This window comes from Stomoxys calcitrans, chromosome 4, assembly GCF_963082655.1.
Source record: "Stomoxys calcitrans chromosome 4, idStoCalc2.1, whole genome shotgun sequence".
In the NCBI taxonomy this organism is placed as follows: domain Eukaryota; kingdom Metazoa; phylum Arthropoda; class Insecta; order Diptera; family Muscidae; genus Stomoxys; species Stomoxys calcitrans.
The window spans coordinates 173,203,607-173,224,109 of NC_081555.1; the positions used below are offsets into that span (position 1 = coordinate 173,203,607).

Genomic DNA, 20,503 nt, shown 5'->3' on the forward strand with positions numbered 1-20,503 from the left:
GATATATATACGTCTCTTTGTACCTACTGCTAGATTGTTAAACAGGAACTCAAGACATCGTTAAACACATAATCGTTTGACCAGTCAGTGACGGGACCTTGCGATACTTTAAGAATTAATTTTCCCCCTAACAGTTCGTATGGGGAGTAGACTACCGACTACGGCCTTTCTCGGTAACTATGGTATTTACACACTTGAAATTATTTTCAATAAACACTGATTTTTCTTTCTTCCTACGATCCTTCTCATTCCAAATCCCTACGCAATACCCGGCTTATTTACTTTTAGTTAACAAATAAAATTATTTTTCACATTAATGTATCCAGGAATTGTGAATATTAGTGTTCAATTGACCATATATAATATGAATTAAAATAATATAAAAGAAAATAAACTAAAAATTAATAGTATTATTAATAAGTTAGAATTAAATAAATTAAAATAATATGAAATAAAACAAAAAATTAAAAAAAAAATACAATAATGATGGATTATTTTGAATCCATATAAGCGGATAAATTGAAAAAGATGTTGAGCAATTTCCAGGTTTTATTCTACAGCTCTAGAAAAAAAATTAAAAAAAAAATGAAAATATCATATAAAGCTATTAGAATTATCTTAAATTTTTGAATGACCACAAATGATGATATTTTGTGGAAAAGCTCCCCAGGTTTAAACTTGCAATAGTCATTGAGTTAAGATTTTTATTAACCATTTAGCTAATTTCTACGTCAAATAGCATTATTCATTTGTTCTTTTTTTTGTATTTTCTGTTTATACGTAAATAAAAAATTTTGAACATAAATTTGTTGTTTCTTTTTGTTTATCCATTTAATAATAATTTATTAATTTAAAATTAATATCTAACATGTCTCTTTTTTTTCTTGTTGTTTTGTTTCATTTACTAATCATTTGTTTTATAAACCAATTTGTCTAGTTTTATTTACTCTTTTGTTATTCATTAATGTAAGCTAATTTGTTATTGTTGTTATTGTTGTTGTTCTTGTTGTATTTACTCTTTCATTTTTGTTTTAATTTAGCTTTCTTAAAAAAATCGTTTTTTTCTTTTTGGTTTGCTCTTTTTCTAGGTTTTATTTTTTTATATAGGTTCTGCTTTTTTGCTTAAATTTTTTTGTTTACTTCGTTACTAACAATGATATTTGCTAGATGGTTTCAAATTTATTAAATTTTTTGTCTAAAAGTTAAAAATAATAATAATAATAAACAAATTAAGTATAAATTATTGTTTGTATTTGTATTAATTTTTCTGCTGCTTGCTTTTGAATTGAATTGAAATGTCTCTATATAAAAAGAAAACAAAAAAGATTTCTTTTTTTTTACTTCGTGTCACTTGCATTACATTATGTTTTTGTTCTATTTGTTGTTGTTTGGTTTTGTTTCTTTATAATAATAAAAAATATAACAAAGTGATCTCTTAGACCGCTTTTGATGTCGTTTCTGGCATCCAGCGTAACATTTCACGACGCCAATTAATACTATGCTCCACGTTTTTTACTGCAATTAGAGAAAATGGGGTAAGACATTAAGGAACAACAAATTTATTATTAATATGTATAAAGTTTATATGAATGAATGAATTATATAATTGGATGGTAACTGTAATAATGGGCTAAGACTGCAGTTGTTGTATAGTATTTATACTTTTTTATACTCTCCACCATAGATGGGGGTTTACTAATTTCGTCATTCTGTTTGTAACACCTCGAAATATGCATCTGAGACCTCATAAAGTATATATATTCTTGATCGTTATCTCATTTTAAATCGATCTAGCCATGTCCGTCCGTCCGTCCGTATGTCGAAAGCTCGCTAACTTTCTAAGGTGTTAAGCTAGCTGCTTGAGATTTTGCACAAATACTTTTTATTAGTGTAGGTCGGTTGGGATTGTAAATGGGCCAAATCGGTTCATGTTTTGATATAGCTGCCATATAAACCGATCTTGGGTCTTGACTTCTTGACCCTCTAGTGCGCGCAAATCTTGTCCACTTTGACTGAAATTTTGCACGTGGTATTTTGGTATCACTTCCAACAACTGCGCTAGGTATGGTTCAAATCGGTCTATGTTTTGATAAAGCTGCCATATAAAACGATCTTGGGTATTGACTTCTTACGTCTCTAGAGGGCGCAATTTAGCACGTAGTGTTTTGGTATCTTTTCTAATAACTGTGGTAAGTATGATTCAAATCGGTTCATAACCTGATATCGCTGTCATATAAACCGATCTTGGATCTTGACTCCCTGAGCCAATAAAGCGCGCAATTCTCATCCGATTTGGCTGAAATTTTGCATGAGGTGCTTTGTTATGACTTCCAATAACTGTATTATGCACAAATCGGTACATAACTTACTTACATATTTACTTACTTTACTTTAATTGGCTATGACAGAATATTTGTTCCACTAGCCGAACGTAGAATAGCGTTCCAAGCGCCCCGATCTTCTGCGCTCATTCTAAAATCTCTGACACCATGTTTCGAGGTGTCTCCCACCACTTGATCTTTCCATGCGGCTTTTGGTCTTCCCGGTTTGCGTGTACCACCGTGTTTGCCTTCAAAAGACTTCTTTGCTGGAGCTTCTCCATCCATTCTGACAACATGAACTAGCCAACGCAGCCGTTATATTTTAACGCAAACTGGTCCATATATTTTACGAAGAATCTTTCTCTCAAATACTCCAAGCACTGCCTCATCTGCTTTCACAAGTACCCATGCTTCAGAACCATATAATAACACGGGTAGTATCAGTGTATTGTATAGTGTAATCTTCGTCTGTCGAGAGGTGACCTTGTTTCTAAACTGCTTACATAGTCCAAATTAGCATCTGTTTGCCAGTATTATTCTTCGCTTAATCTCAAAACTGATGTAATTCGTTTCGGTAACGCCGGTCACGAGGTATATAAAGTGTGGTTCCCAACTTTCTCCATTTTCTTTATCTGATCGGTTGTGCAAGACTTTTTGGGAGTTAAAACCATCCTTTTCGTCTTATCTCTATTTACTGCCAGACCCATTTTCACTGACTCTCCTTCGATTCTTTCAAAGGCTCCAGATACTACTTGCGATGACCGACCTATGATATCGATGTCGTCGGCATAGGTGAGTAGCATGTGTTCTCTTGTGATTAGTGTGTCCTATCTATTCACATCTGCATCACGAATAATCTTCTCCAAAAGGATATAAAAGAGATCACACGATAGGCTGTCTCCTTGTCTGAAACCTCGTTTGGTATTAGATGGTTCGGAGAGATTCTTTCCTATTCTTACTGAGAAACGCGTATACATAACCTGATATATCTGCCATATAAACCGATCTGGAATCTTGACTTCTTGTTATACTTGGTCATGATGTTGGATTGCGAGTGGCCCAAATAGGTACATGTACAGAAATAGTTCCCATGTCAACCAACCTCCCATTTCAATTTGATTTATGATTTTACAAAATCATAATGTAGCTTCCATATTTTTAAGTTCCCTTGGAATGTGCACGGTAATTTTTATTCTCTACAAGGTCGTCGTCTTTACAAATTTATAGAATATCTCAGTGGACCGGTACCCAGAACAGAAATACATTCTTCGGAGAGTTAATTATAGTTTAACCACATCACCACATTCATCGCATGGATCTGTGCCTGAAACACATTTAAGTATTCGGCCACCTTGTTGATATGTCCAATTCCAGTTTTTTTAAAGGCAAAATTTTTAATATTTTTTATTGATTTGGAACTACAGTGATGTGGTCCCACCCCGAAAAGAAATTCTGCCTGCGCCCACATGAGCGTTTAAGTCTGGAAGTCGGCGTACCTTCTTCTATTAACAGGGATATTGTGGATTCAATAACGGAAAATCGAGAGATTGGTTTATAATAGGAGCTATATTAGGTTATAATCTGATTTGAATCGTACTTGGCACAGTTGTGTGAAGTTATAACAGAAATCTACGTGCAAAATTTTAGCCAAATCAGAGAAAAATTGCGTCTTGTAAGGACTTAAGAAGTCAACTCGGGATATTGGTTTATTTGGCAGCTGTATCGAAATCTGAATCGATATAGCCCATTTGCAATCTCCAGCGACCTACATTCTGGCTGGCTTTATGAGTTCGACCGCTTTCGTGGTTACGACAGACGGACGGACATGGCTGGATCAACTCATTATGGGGAGATGATCAAGAAATTACATATATACTTTATGGGGTCGCGAGTCAATATTTCGAGGTGTAACAAACGGAATGGCTAGATTAGTATACCCCCATCCTATTGTGGTGGGTATAAAAAGTAGCCGACTCGCGAATTTGCCTAGCTATAGGCTTTTGTCCAGACAGGCGATCCCTAGGAATCTTAGCCCTGAGATATGCTTATTTAAAACTCTTCAGTGTTATTAGCATAAAGTTTAACAGATCAACAGAACGAAAATCTTATGATTGTGGTAGATATACACAACCTGCCAAATAAATTAATTTTCTCAAGCCATGAAGCCAGTAAAATTTCCCAAGCGATGAAGCCAGAACACAGCTGGTAATTCACCGAAAATATATTTTCTGTGTTTGAAATATAAAATTGGTGACAACATCTGTTGAATTCTCGCTATTCATTGTAGATCTCACTAAGTCTTGTTCGTACATTCTCGGACATTTACATGTACTTAATCTTGTGGAGGCTGATATCCCATCCTACACAAGCCAAAAAGGTTCGGAGTATCTCCCACAGATCTGAAAATTTTCCTTCAGGATTTTTTTTTTTCATAGCGCAGTCATGTCTATTATGTTCTACGCTTCGATAGTATGCTGAACTGCGTCCAATGGATATGTTGCTTGGAATAAGAGATGTTGTGAGATTCACGTTGACTAGGACTTTGGAGACGATTTTGGATGTCAGGCCCATTGATATACCGTAATAAGGCAGTACTCGTGACTAAGATACTTAAGACGCTATTGAAAGTCGTTTCATGCTAAATTTTAGCCAAATTGGATGAGAATTGCGCCCTCTAAGGGCTCGAAAATTGAAATCAAGAAATCGGTTTATATACCAGCTATATTTAAACATGAACCGATTTGGGCCAGTTACAGTTACATACATTGATAAGAATTCTTTGAAATGTAGAGTGTTTTCGACAGATGAACGGATGTGGCAAGATCGTCTTAAAATGTCATGATGATAAAAAAAATATTTGTAAAAATTGTATGGGTTCTTAGAGCTTTTATTGCGAGGATTTACAAATGGAATGACTATGACGGTATAATATATATTCAATGATGGAGTTAACATTTTTTTCCAATTTTACTACTTTTTTTAGGAGAGTCAGCTATTTTTGTAGTAGATTAATATGTTTTAAGTCAAATCCAAATATGTTGTACTTACCCAGTAGTCAGACATCGGTTTCAATACTGACCGCCATGGCACTATTGTGCCTCTGGTTTAAATTGCTAGACCCTCGAATACCATTCTGTTGAGGTTGTTGTAGCTGTTGTTGTTGCTGGAGTTGCAGTTGTAGCTGTTGTTTTTCAAATGACTGTTGAGTTCTTAGAAATGGAGCTAAATGACGACCTGGATGATCAGTCAGGCCCGGTGTACCGATGCCATCATCTAGATCCATTATGTCCGAAGATGATTCAGACAGTGAGGATTTTCGATAATGTTGACCTGAAATAACAAAAAAAAAATAATATATTTATACATATATGTATATTAGGAAAAAAAGGAATAAAAATATTATCGTCAATAAAATCTTAATTGTTAAAATTTGATAGATAGACTAAATAAGGTATTGACTCTTTCGAAAAGTCATCTGTTTTAAGAAAAACAGGGGTTTCATTGTTTAGTCCGAATACAATAAAAGGCTTAAAATTAGTTTTCATTTTAGAGGTTTTTTAGTAAAATGGTAAGACATAGACCGAATATCATTGAAATTGTTCTCTTATGATTTCTTTAGCTAAAATTTCTTGATCTTCAGACAAAATTACTTGGAAATTGTGTGGGATAAAAATTCATAAAAATTGTATAGACAAAATTTCATTAAAATTTTGCAGGTATTTTGTCTTTCAATAAAATAGTATAGAAAAGTTGGCTTCAGATAAAATTGTACAAAAAACATGGCTTGAGATAAATTTTTGTGAAATTTTTTGTTTAGGTTGTTGAGAAAACTTTTCTTTAGATGTCTGTACATAAAATTTCATGGTAATTTTGCCTTTAGATAATAAACCATAGAAATTGTGTTTGTAAATAAATTTTCATCGAAATTTTGTCTCTAAATAAAATTTTATCAAAAATTAGATAACTTTTGGATACAATTCAGATAAAATTATCGAAATTTTATTTTAAGATTTTATTTACATTTTGCATTTGTATCAAAATTGATCGAAATTTTGTGTTATTTAAAATTTCTTCGAAAATAAGATTTCTTAAAAATGTTGTCTTCAAATTTTTGTCTCTGGTTAAATTTCATCAAAATTGTTTTTTCAGAAAAATTTTGTCCCTGAATAAAATTTCATCGAAAATTTGTTTTTGCATTGCAAAACTGCATCAAAATTTTATCTTCAGATAAAATTTCATCGATATAATTTTAATAAGACTTTTGTTCTTGGGCAAAATTTCATCGAAAATTTATCTTTAAGTAAGGTTTCATAAAAATTGTATCTTTAGATGAATTTCCATCAAATAAAATTTCACCCATAATTCATCTTTGGTTAAATTTCTTAAAAATTTTGTTTTTGGATAAAATTTTATCTAAAATATTTCTTCAGATAAAACTTTTGTCGTCAGATAAAATTTCATCGAAAATTTGTCTTTAAATAATATATCATAAAAAATTTATCTTTTGAAAAATTTCATTAACATTTTGTCTTTAGATAAAATTTCATCGATATTTTAACTTTGGTAATATGTTTTCCATACTGTGTCTTTGGTTTAAATTTCATCATCTTCAGATAAAATTGCATCAAAATTGTTTCTTCATGTAAAACTTTTGTTCTGTGAAAAAATTTCATCGAAAATTTATCTTTATGTAAGATTTCATAAAAATTTAACCTTCAGATAAAATTTCATTACAATTTTGTCTTCAGATAAAATTTGATCAAAATTTTGTATTCAGATAAAATGGGTAAATTTCATTGAAACTTTGTCTTTGGTTAAATTTCATCAAAATTGTTTCTTTAGATAAAACTTTTGTCTTTAGTTAAAATGTGGATTCATATAAAATTTCATCGTAATTTTGTATTCAGATAAACTTTTATCGAAATTTCATAGCTAGATTTCATAAAAATTTTGTCTTTTGATAAAATATTATTAATATTCTTTCTTCAGATAAAACTTATTTGAAAAAAAAAAAATTATCGAAAAGTTGGTTTTAGATAAAATTTAGTGCCATTAGTCTTCACATTAAAATCATCGGAATTACGTTCATAAATTCCATAGACATTTTTTCTTCAGATACAATTTTATCAAAATATTGTCTTTAGATAAAATCTCATTAAAAATTCGTCCTTTAATAAACGTTCATCAAAACTTGGATTCAGATAAAATTTCATCGTAATTTTGTCTTTAGAAAAATTTTATTAAAATTTTCACTTCAGGTAAATGACGCAACCCATTTCGAAATTGCGTCGTTAATAAAACCGTGAATTCGTCCTAAGATAAAATTTCATTGAAATTTCGTTCTTAAGCCTAGTACTGACTTCATTGACAGCGAAAATGCCTAATAAATTATTGCGAAATCCGAAGAGCTCTTTTCTTTCTCAGAACACAAAAAGTCAAACAACAGCACACAAAGAAGATAGAACAGACAGTACTGAAGTAGAGTTGATTCGGCCATTTCGAAAGCATTTAATTACATTTGCAATTAAAATTGTACAAAATTTATGTTGATGCAGAGACATGTCGCTACTATTTTGCCCATAGAACTCTGTACCACTTGTACGGAATGTGTTCGCATTATCTTAGTCACCATTTTTTTATAGTGCGTGGGACAGTTGTTCGTGTGAAAAGTCGAAGTCAGTACTAGGCTTTAGACAAAATTCCTTAAAATCTCCTTAGAGTATATTTCGTCGAAATTTCGTCTATAGATAAAATTTCATCCAAATTTTGTCTGTAAATAAAATTTAATCAAAATTTTGTGTTTAGATAAAATTTCATCGAAATTTTGGTTTTAGATAAAATTTAAATTTGCCTAACTTTTTAAAGGACTTTGGTTGTTTTGCTTTTTTATTATAAAAAGAAACATTTACTTATATAATCTTTAGAAAAAATTGTATCAAAATGTAGTCTCAGTTAAAAAGTTATCGAAATAAAATAAATCGTCAGAAAAATTAGGTCTTTTCCGTTCGTACTAAAGAGTAATTTTTTAGCTATTATCTTTTTGGAAACACTGGTTTTAAGAGTTTTGCTTCACTGTCAAACATCTTCAGTTTGGTATCTGTTAAGAAAGTTCAAATTGTGTTCAGCGACGAAGCTCATTTTTGGAAGCAGAATTGTCGATTTTGGAGTGTGGATCAGTGCAAGAGTTACCAATGCGTCCAGAAAAAGTCACAGCTTGGTGCGGTTTATGGGCTGATGGCATCATTGGGCCGTAGTTTTTCAAAGATGATGCGAATCGTAACGTAGCTGTGAATGGTGAACGCTACCGTGATGATATGTAACTTTTTTCCCCAAAATGCAAGAGCTTGATTTGCATGACATGTGAAACCAAGGCGGTGCCACATGGCATACTGCACGCGCAACAATGGACTTATTTAGAGTCGAGTTCGGTGAACATTTAATTTCTCGTTCGGGGCCGGTCAATTGACCGCCTATGTCGTGCTATTTAACGCTTTTAGACTACATTTTATGGGGCTATGTTGAAGCCCATGTCTTTACTCATAAGCCCGCTTCAATTATCGCATTTGAATACAACATTGAAGCATTTATTCGTGAGTTCCGGCCGAAAAAGTATGGCAAAATTGGACTAAGCGAATGGACCTTTTGATGCTCATTCTCGCTCAACATTTCCATGAAATAATCTTTAAACATTAAATTATATGGACCGTATTATCGATTCAAATAAAGATGCATGAAGCTTTCTTCTGAATATTATGTGTTTCTTTCCTATAGTTCTTAAAAAATCACCCTTTATTATCATGTTTATGTAGATTTTGTGACAAAGCGCATGGCACAGGCATTTTTGCAATGAATAACTTATACAAATAAAATAAGTTGGTTTATTTCAGAGGCAGTTCGACTCGTAACTGAACTAGTTTCTTTCCCTAAAACACAACTCTGTCAAAAACTCTTTTAACTTGTTAGTTCTTTATTAAGTTAATCATTTGCTGTTTGCCAGCTCTGTAAAGAACTTTCTTATAGAAAATAGATTTTCAGAAGAGAGATAAGGAAGGTCAAGGATTTTAGATACTTACCTAACGCACCAGGCATATATGAACAGCTAGTAACATGATTGAAGTTTTGGCTTTGCATTTCCTCTTGATCCGTTTCACGATGGTAGAAATAGTTGAAATTACTCACAATGACGGGTACGGGCAGAGCGATTGTCAGCACACCAGCTATCACACATAGCGAACCAACGATTTTACCCCAAAAGCCGACGGGTCTGCAGTGTTGACGCACAAGGGTGGTGGTGTAGTATGTGGTGGAGGAATTTCCATTAAAAGATATTAAAATGTTAAATGACATTCATTGAAAGGGGAAAATAAAAATTGACAGGAAAACGAAGAAGAAGAAATAACAAAATCAAAATTCTCAAAGAGAAAAGTTTAACAGATTTAGTGATAGAGAGAGAGAGAGAAAGAAAGAACGTGATAGATAGTTGGAAATAAAGATTTTAAAGTTCAAAGTAAATTCAAGAGACAAAAAAGTAATGACACATCAATTTACAGAGAATACTTAAAAAGGAAACCTGAAGTTTTGTCATTTGTACGAATTAAAAAAACTAAATTCTTTAATCGAAAAATATAAAACAAATGAAAGTGAAACAAATCAACTAAAAGTTTACACTAATAGTTCAAAATGAGCGACATTATGAGAGTAGCGAACGAGGAGAGAGTTATTAGGGGAGAGAGAGATATACAGAGATATATAAAGATATACAGATACAACGAGAGATAACGTTGGATGATGTTGGATTGATGAGAGAGTATGATGGATGATGGTATGATGACACGAGCTTTTGAAGAGCGAAAACGGGAGACAGTTATACAAGGTTATACAAAGGGCGTGAGAGACAACGAGAGAGCGAGCGAGGGAGAGAGAGATAGTGATATTGATAGTTAAATAGTATATATGAATTTTCGAATGATGATACACTTATTATTATTAATAGACACTTGTATACAAAATATATGTATGTATAAAAACCGTTCAAAGTTCATCTAAAATGTTTGATTTGACTTCTTCCCTTTTGGCCATCTGGACTCTTCCTACAGTGACTACTACAGGATCTGCCAAGATGTTTCTTTCGTTTATACACACACTCACATGAATATATTTACCATTATGTTTTGTGATTTATTTCTTGCTTCTTTATTAACACATCTCTTTAGATTAGCTACTATACATTACAGGGCATTCATAAAAAGAAGCTTCGGCATTAGTTTAGTTTTAGTTCTCTAGCTAAAAGCTGTATATCTAACTTCAAACTCAAGAGCAAAGTCGTGCTTTTTATTATATTGTTTTTTGTTTTTTTTTTTTTGTTGTTAGGTTTAGTAAAATAACAAGTAGCTTTTTGGCTTCTATGATAATAACAATGCAGCCTTCAAAAGCTCATGCATTTGCAAAGTGCTCTTGGGATATGTTTGGATGGATGGATAGATAGATAGATTTCTAGCTAGGATTTATGGCTTTACGGTGATAAGGGGAGATTGTGGGTGGTAGTGGTTGAGGTGGTTGTGGTAGAGTAGTGTTTTCTGGCAGTGATGGAATTTTCTTCAATTGGAAGGATATTTAAGGTTAAGCATCATTGTAGCTTATGTAATTGTAGTTTCTTGAAATATTAATTTAAAAAGAACAGTGTAGACACAGATAGAGCTATCACAATAATCATTTGCTACAGAATGAAAAAAAGTTGGATTTCGATTAGAAAAATTTCGATACATAGTATATTTATTTTATGTGTAGCACTTACCATAAACAATGAAAGTATCCATTTCTGTAAACACCCGGCAGTTGGCGTGCAATATTTTTTGGTTTTTCATCTCCACTAAAGGTGAAACACTATGGGACTCTAGCTTTTTTTTTTTTTGGTTTTTACTTAATTGAGTTGTGTAACTGGCGCTTAACATTAGAGTTAAGACCGGCGGAAGCAATGTAAAAGCAATGCTGACATCAACATCTAACATCCTATGCTTTGAAAAAGAAACCTTAGATGTCTAAGAAACTGAAACAAAATCTCCCATGCTATTCTCAGTTTACTGTCACATTCATCAGTTTAACTGTAGAGTCCATTTCAATTGGTTATATGAAAAACAAAACTGATTAATTTGATTTTTTTTTTGATTTGGAGAAAACAATGGATTGTAAAAGATAAACTATTAACTAATCGCAAATCTGACGAAACTTATCCTAATAATCATAAGAAATAAATAAACTCCCTTACGATATGATACACTAGTAAATGCTTTTAAAATAACTTCGATTTTGAGAGTTTGCGTTTGATAGTTTGTCAAAAAAAAAAAGGAAATTATAAAAAAATGTTAATTAATTCCGCCACTAGGGGCGAGGGCCATTGTTCGAAATTTCTGTCAAATCGGGTAATAAATTAGGATTTTATGGGCTTAAGTCATTATATTGGTAGATTGGTGCGGCCCAGTTAACTCACTGTTCGAAACAAAATCAGATAATAAATGAGCCTTTTATGGACTTCCATGGGACCTTAAATCACTAGATCGGTCTTTATGGCATTTCCAAATGACAGCTATATCTAAATATGATCGGAATTTGCCCGTTGACCTGCGGATCTATTAAACTTTGTTGAAAGTTTAATAGATCCTTAACGTTACGCCTTTAAAGATACAAATCTTTTAAAGATGTTGGGAAAAAGCAAAGTTGTCCTTGAAATTTGATTTTTGTTAAGTAAAGATAATAATTTTAAAAAAAAGTTTTTCAAAACATAGTAATTGGACAGTCACCTGTGAAGTAAAATGATAAATAAAAAATAAATCAAAGAACGAGCGAAATTCAAAACGGATGGCTGTATAAAGCAACTTAAATTTTAAGATAGCATGTTTATTTTTAAGTTTTGGTTTTTCGGCTCGTAATCATTGCTAAAATCATTCGAGCAAGAAAACATGTTAAATATTCACAAGACAACTTTCCTACTTACGTTCAGCACGGCTGAATACAACCCTCCATGAGGTTGAGAGATCCATAGAAAATAAACAATTCACACAAGCCTACTTTGATGATAGTAAATAAGTGGAAAGTTTCTTTAGGAACAGAATATCTGCCATGCTGCAAAACATAGCAGCCACATAGAGTGATTTTCCATATATTATATGACTCAAACACCCTTATTTTCACCCGTACTATTACTATGATCACACATCATGATGTACCATGTAAGGTACCCATTATGTTATTTTTAATAATTGAATTTTACCATGCATTAAAAAATTACAAAATATCATCGAAAAATAAAGCAAGAAAAAACAATATTGAAACAACTCAGAGAATGGGAGAAGTTGTTGAAACATATCAATATCAAATCAAGGGCGATTTTCAAGAAAAAAACATATTCAATCAAAGCTTCGCTTATTATATAGTCCAGAAAAATCTATTGAAATTAGGAAAATAAAACTACCATATGGAAGAACCACAACTATTGGATGCAGCTCTGAATGATTGTCAACTGCTGAAGAAATCTCTGAATGAATCTCTCAAGGTGGTACAACGTCTTAACATGCGTTACAACATTGATTGGTATGTACAAAACTACAATTCTTATGTAGCAAAAATATGGGAAAAATACCAGAAACTCTCACAAGGAGAAATCAAGAATGTTAAAGTTCAAACTACGTCTAATCATTCGGTTATCGATATCCAAACAGTTATAAATGCGACACCATACAAGGATAATGCCTTAACAATTGATAAGCGTGGTTCCAATGAGCTAATGGGCACCACAAGCAAAATTCATTGTAAATTTTTGAAGATAAAACGAGCTATGGAATCAATGCTGGCCGAAATGGAGCACACCAATGAAATTGCCAAGCGCCAAATGAACTTTAGGCATTTCTATTTAAGCCCCCATGAAGACAAGTATAGGCCATGTTATCATTGAATGTCCTGGAAATAAAAATGCATAGTTGGAAGGTGATTTTTATTAAACAAAAAAGGTTGGTTTATGTTATATGAAGAGGAATAGTATTTTTGTTCATATAAAAAAATTTACCACATCTTCAAGGTTGATTCCTTCACCGAAGTGTTTTAGTATAGATTTCGAGCTAAAAAATCGAAACTTCAAAAAGTGATGCAATCTTTAATTATAAGTCGATTTAATTTCGAAAACTTGCTTAATTCCATTTTACTTCATAAATGACATCAAATTCTTTTGTTTCAAAAACTCATACTTAAGCATATTTACTTTTAAGAAATTAGAGTTGTTTTATTTGCCTCCTAAGCGGATTTTCTCGCTCATATTGTATGGAGAAAAAAAACTAAGCGGCTATGCTTATCCCCGTCCATTATCGCTGTTTATTAATGACCTTGTTGGTAAGCGTGTAAGGAAGAACGTAACATATTTATTCAATGATTAACGTTCTGGAATTCAAAAAATTGCCAAGAAGTTGAAAAAAAAAAATTGAACTCCCAGAAACATTTATTTACAAATAAAACCATTAAGGAAGGCCAAAAGTCGGGCTGTGCCGACTGTATAATACTCTACACCAATCGTACGAACATATATATGGAAGCTATATCCAAATCTGAACCAATTTCGATGAAATTCATTCGTAATGTCGGGAGTCATAAACAAATCCTTCATGCCAAATTTCGAGAAAATCCGTTAATAAATGACCTTTTTATTGCAGTATAACTGCAAATCGGACTAACATATATATGGGAGCTATATCCAAATCTGAACTGATTTTTTTCCAATTTCAATAGGCTTTATCTCTTAGCCGAAAAACATGCCCATACAAAATTTGAAGACGATCGGATGAAAATTGCGACCCTTAGTTTGTACACAAATTAACATGGACAGACGGACGGACATAGCTAAATCAAATCAGTGAGTAATTCTGAGTCGATCGGTATACTTATCAATGGGTCTATCTCTTTTCTGTTTGGGAGTTACAAACTAATTCACTAAGTTATAATACCCTGTACCACAGTAGTAGAAGATACAGGAAGGAAACCTTAAAAAATTTTGAACTTCTAAATAACAATTTAAGCATTGACTATATATTAATATGGTCGCCCTACTGGCCGAGTTAGTAGCGTGCTCTGATCACCTGTGCTGGGTCCATGTGGTAATACTAAACAAGTAAAACGTGTTAAGTTTGGCCTGGCCGTACCTTGGAAACCCATGGATTCTGCTAAAAATTTATACAAAATAAATTTATTTGAAGGGCATAATATTATCTACATACCAAACTTCAGTCAAACCATCAAAAATTAAAGCTAGGTTTATTTGAAATATTTACTATACGGAAACGAAAAAAAAAGAGTTTATGTTCTAAAAAATCCTATACTGTCCCATGTTAAGCCGTTTTCCATAACTTTCTTATTTTACTACCAACAAATTTCTCTGGGTGTTAAATGTTGTTGTCTTAATTAGAAGTAAAAAACCCTTATACCACAATTACAACCGTAAGTTCTCGGTGTTCATCAGATCAAAGTAAGAGTAAACTTAATGCTTAATACGGCCAAAATTGCAGTAACAGCCAATGCGAGCTCTACTGAATTTCCGATTTTGACTGGGAACGATTTCTTACGAGAATTCTTAGACATTTGAAACGGCTTGTTTAAAGGTGCTGATTCTCGGGGCATATATTGTCTGCAACTGTCTACGAGTACAGCATTGTCAAAATATGCACCAGAAATTTAAAATGCTTACACAACCACATCAGTTCAAAAAGATATACAGCTGCACTATATGATGGTTGGGGGCTATCCAAAGTTCGTTGCCCGGGCCGAACTTTGCATAATGCCTCTCCACATTTTATTTTAAAAATTGTCTATTTCAAATATTTTAGACAAAATTGTTTGTTTTTGGTTTTCATATATAAACATCAGCCAGAAGCATTGCAGGAGTTATCAATGCATCCAGAAAAAGTCACAGTTTGGTGCGATACAAACCAACGAAATCGTTGATGGTTTGTATCGGTATCAGACCCTTTATCTGGAGATCGGTCTATATGGCAGCTATATCTATGTAAATATAGTCCGTTCTGTACCATATTTGGTTCAGATGTCAGGAGGCGTAAAACTACCCACTTTTCCAATTTCAGAAAAATCGGTTAAAAAAATAAATCTTTTATGGGCTTCAGACCCTTTATCTGGAGATCGGTCTATATGGCAGCTATATCTGAATATAGTCCGATCTGTACCACATTTGGGTAGGATGTTGAGAGGCTTAAAACTGCTCACAATTCCAAATTTCAGCGAAATTGGATAAAAAATAAAGCTTTTATGGTCTTCAGACCCTTAATCGAGAGATCAGTCTATATGATAGCTATATCTAAATATAGTCCGATCTGAACCATATTCAGGTCAGATGTCAGGAGGCTTGAAATAACCCACGGTTTTTGATTTCAGCGAAATCGGTTAATAAATAAAGCTTTTATGGGCTTCAGATCCTTTATCGGGGGAACGGTTTATATGACAGCTATATCTAAATATAGTCCGATCTGAGCTATATTTGGGTCAGTTGTTGGGAAGCCTTACACTACTCACTGTTTCAAATTTCACCGGATGAAAAATAAAGTTGTTATGGGCATTAGACCTTTAATCGGAAAATCGGTTAAATCGTCTTGGAATTTTACGACGATCCGAAATATATATACTTTGTAGGGTCGGAAATTGATATTTCGATGTGTTGCAAACGGAATGACTAAATGAATATACGCTACGGTGGTGGGAATAAAATTTGCATATTCAATTAAGAAAATTATTAAAACTTTCCAAAATTCTTAATTAATTTTTTAATTGATCCAATCAAGAAAAAAAAAATATATATATGATTGAAATATTTGAAACTCTCATAAATTTGTTAATTGATCCAATTAAAAAATTATAAAAATTTGTTTGAAATTCGATTTAATTTCTATATTATGTACACATATGTTTACCTCCTGGAACATGTACTTGAGGTGCGTTGTTTGGGCAATCTCTTTCCCTTTATATTGTAATGGACAACATTTAAATTTATTTAAGCACCATATTGGAAAATTTTTTAAGATTCGATTGAAAAAAATTATTGAATCAATTAATTTTTTAATTAAAAATTGCAAAAACTTCAATCAAGACTGTAATTGAAAAAAAAGAAATATTCAATTAAAAATGATTGAATAAATTAATTATTTCATTGAAAACGTTTTTATTTTCAATTAAATTTTTAATTGAAAAATTTTTAGCGATTTTTTCTGTGTATCTTTTATTTTATGCTTTTTTTTATTGCTAAGTTTTCATAATTTATATTCCATTTTTTTTAGTTTTTAATTTTTAAAATTTTCATATTAATCATTTTATTTAATATTATTCAATATTTTGTTTGATTATCTTTTATGTTTTAGTTTTTATTTTCCATATATTTAAAACTATTGCAAAACTCTCAAAATCGAAGTTCCAGCTAATGTTTGTAATTTAACTATGTTAATAGATTGAATTTTATCCTACAACTATTTACCTAGTTATGTAGAATTTGTGAATTTTTGAAGTAAACATTAATTCCTACGGCTTAGGTGAGTGCATTCTAAGTGAGATATTTTGTTTAGTCAAATAGAAACTGAAAAAAAAAACAATTGGCTTTAAACTATAAATCAATTAATGCGACTAATAATTGAAACAATAATTGAAGAACCGTAAATCTTTTTTTTAAATTTTTTTGTAATAATTTTTATTTTTTTGTTTGTTTTCTTTTTTCTCTTTTTTTCGCAATCACTTAAAGTTTGTAGTTGTTATTTTTTGGTTGGCTTCCTTTTCGTAACTTTATGCATTGTTTTGTATTTCTTGTTGTTACAGTAATTTATAAAGAATTTTTGTTAGTTTTTGTTATAATTATTTACTTGTATTGTTGAGTTTTGTTTTTAGTTAATTTATTTTCTTTTGCACTTGACTAATAAATTATATATAGTTTTTATTACTTTGAATTTGTTTTTGTTTTAAAGTTTGCTTGGATTTGAGTTTTGTTTTGATGGTTTGAATACGCAGCATTTAGTGGATTGCAATAAATAATTTTGTTAATTTAATTTTTGTCTTAAGGGATAGTTGAAATTAATGTCCTGTGTATGAGTTAGAATTTTCTTATGAGGTTTGCTTGAAATGCCTTTTTTGTTAATTTAAAATTATTTAAAAATTTTTGTGTTGGAGTGTTTTTGCTTTTTGTGGGCTTTCTTCTTTTTTAAAGTTTGGTAATAATAACGATTATAAAACATTTCTTTTCTTTTTTTTAAGGAATTTTGATTTATTTTTATTTTCAATCTTAACAACAATTTGTTATAGTTTTAAGGGCTCTTTGTTTTTCTTTTGAGATGTTATTTTTTTCATGGTGGGGTTATTTTGGTATTGATTGAATGATTAAATGAGTTCTTGAAATAATAATTTTGTGTTTAATTAAATTGCAAAGTTATTCTTTTGTTATTTCATAATGGTAATTTTTAAAGTATTTCTGGCTGTTTTGTGGCTATTTCTTGTTGTTTTTGTGTTTTACTATGTTGGGGAAAATACCTTTTTTGTGGTCATACTTAAAGTTACAAAAAAACTGAGTTTCTTTGAAATTTGGCAAATTATGAATAATTTGCTTATTAAGTTAATGGCAAGGAAAATCTATGGAAAAAATATTTGGCTAACTAAAACTAAAGAAATTGGTTTTCCTCAAATGTTCAAAATGTTACATAAGATTAAAAACAAATTTTCAAATTGGTTTTCTTGTGTTTATATTAATAAAACTATTTTTTTTTATTTACTTGCAATTTTATACTATTTTCCAGTCTTTGTATCTTGTTTAAAAGTATTATAATATTTTGGTTTAGTTCATTTTTGAGTCGAAGTTAAATTGAAATTTATTTGGTGTGTTACTTTATAAAAAAAAGATAAATTGATTTCTCTAACTGTGGTTATAAAAACAATTTGTATTGGAAAACTTGAAACGATTGTATGGAGTTGAATTGGTAAAAAGACTGTTTTTGTTGAAGGATTTTGTGTTGACTTGGCTTAGAGATAGTTGTGATAGACGAGTATAAAGAAAACAAAGCCAGTTTAAGACTTGAGCGAGATAAACTGCACACACAAGGAAAATTGGTTTGGTAATGAAGAAGATTCATACTGAAAACCTGAAGCTGTTTTAAATTTCTCAGGAGCTAGTCTCTTTAACTATGTCAAAGTTGACCATGTGTGCAGCCAAAAAAGGCAGAAAAACAATTTTAAGGGATTGGTTAAAAGGAAACGTTTAGTTTAGCTTCAGCTATTGTTTATTAGAAAAACAAAATTATAGTTTCGTTTAGCAAAAAAAAAAAAAAAACAAATAGTAGTAGTTTTCTAAGAAATTAGTTTTATTTGTTTGTAACGATATGTTTTCTTCTCCTTTTTTGGGGATTTCTCATAATTTTTTTTTCGTAAGAGCTGCTAATTTGTGTTTACCAATTGTTTTGAATGAGTAAGTTTTTGTGGGAATTGTTATTTTTTTATATTTTGGTCTAAGCAAGAAAAGAATGATTTTTTCCTTATTTAAGGTGGCAAATTGTTTTTTTTTTTGCTTTTTGTTGGGGTTTCTCCTTTGGTTTGACAAAATTTAGTAAAAAGGCTTTTAATTGAGAATGCATTATTTTGGATTTCTTTGTGTTTTTTGGAAAAAATCTACATAATGGGTTTGTTGAATTGTTTTGAATTTTTGAGTTTTGGTTTTTGTTGTAATGATATAAGGTTTGTAAGGAAATTTTTGGGAAAAATGGTATCTCAAATGAAAATTGTCTTGCATTTAGTTATTGTTTTTGACTATACTTGTGTTTACCATGGCATTAGTTTGTTTGTCTATATACAATATATTACATGAAATTTTAAAAATTGTTAATCTCAGATTTCGCATTTTGCTATTTATTTACATGTACATTTTTGTTTTTGTTATTTTTTTTTATTTTAAATTAGTAATTACTTAATGGCATTTAAGTTATAATTAAAAATTGCAAATAAACTAAACTACATTTACTAAGTGTTTTTGTTTTTAAATTTGTTATTGGTTTATAAGTTTTTAATTTAAGCGTTTTTTTTTTCTTCTCCATCTTCTGTCAATAAATTTTTCTATGTGAATGAACAAAAAATACGGAAAATTATAAATTTGTGGAAATAGGTTTTAGTAAAATTAAAAAAAAGTAAATCATGATAACAACACTTAAGACACCTTGGGCAATAGTTTTCTGTAACTCTTCCCTTTCATTTTAAAAAAGTGAAACATAATGAAAAAACAACGAAATCATGTTTGTCTGAAACCATTAAAATTAAATCTAAACTGTTAGATACAAAAGCCTAAGCACCATTTATGATTTTTTATTGGAATTTATAATTGGTTTAGTCTGAAAAATATACTTTTCGAAGTACCGTATAGAAAAAGCTTTGTTTGATTGACAAGCACAACTAGCACTGATTAATACATCCAGAAAAATAAGTTTGCTTATAATAATAAACCGGTTTGTTTTATTTTAAATTTAGACACGACAATTTAGCAATATGTAAAACAATTTTTGAACCTGATAACAGTTAAAAAATTTTAACATTTTTCTTTTATAAATAATAATAGATTGCTGTTTTTTGATGTTGTATTGGGTGTACAAATTAATAACACACAGCAAAATAAGTTTGTAAATATCAGCAAATAGTGTCTGCTGACTTTTAAAATTCATTTTTTTTGCCTTTGCAATAAACAGTTCCAATTTTGTGGATATCTTAACTGTAGTTAAGTCATTTCCCATATGTTATGTACTTCTGTTTTTGAAAACTTTAGGGGTTAATTTTTTGTTTAAAGGCATAAAAATTATTATACAAGTTGTTTCATCTGTTGTTATTTGAAATCTTTAAAAACTTATTAAATTGTACGTTAGTAGACGACACGGGAGTGAGGGCAGAAACAACGTAGGACATGTTGAAGCTCTTGATTAAAACGCATTTTCCACAGGATACGACGAGACTCACGGAGACACCGGAATCTTGGACTAATGAGGTTGATCGAAGGCTTATCATAACGGAATTTATGGTCAAGGAAGCCTTGATGAGTTTCAAACTATTTAAGTCGGACCTGACCCTCCAAACATTTGGGAGTTAATTTCTCACTCCCTCTCTGAAGTGACACTTTTTAGGAACTT

The 20,503-nt window shown here is 31.0% G+C and overlaps 1 protein-coding gene across 1 annotated transcript in view; it reads right to left on the reverse strand.

Annotated features, from left to right (window-relative positions):
• Positions 1 to 5,369: 5,369 nt before the first annotated feature.
• LOC106082695 (potassium voltage-gated channel protein Shaker) overlaps positions 5,370 to 20,503 on the reverse strand; it is a 694,624-nt gene continuing 679,490 nt past the window's right edge. The window contains exons 10-11 of the mRNA XM_059366522.1: positions 9,395 to 9,585; positions 5,370 to 5,651 (exon numbers count right to left, since the gene is read on the reverse strand). Coding sequence (XP_059222505.1) covers positions 5,377 to 5,651; positions 9,395 to 9,585 — 466 coding nt within the window. The 3' untranslated portion in view covers positions 5,370 to 5,376. The remainder of the gene's footprint in view (positions 5,652 to 9,394; positions 9,586 to 20,503) is intronic.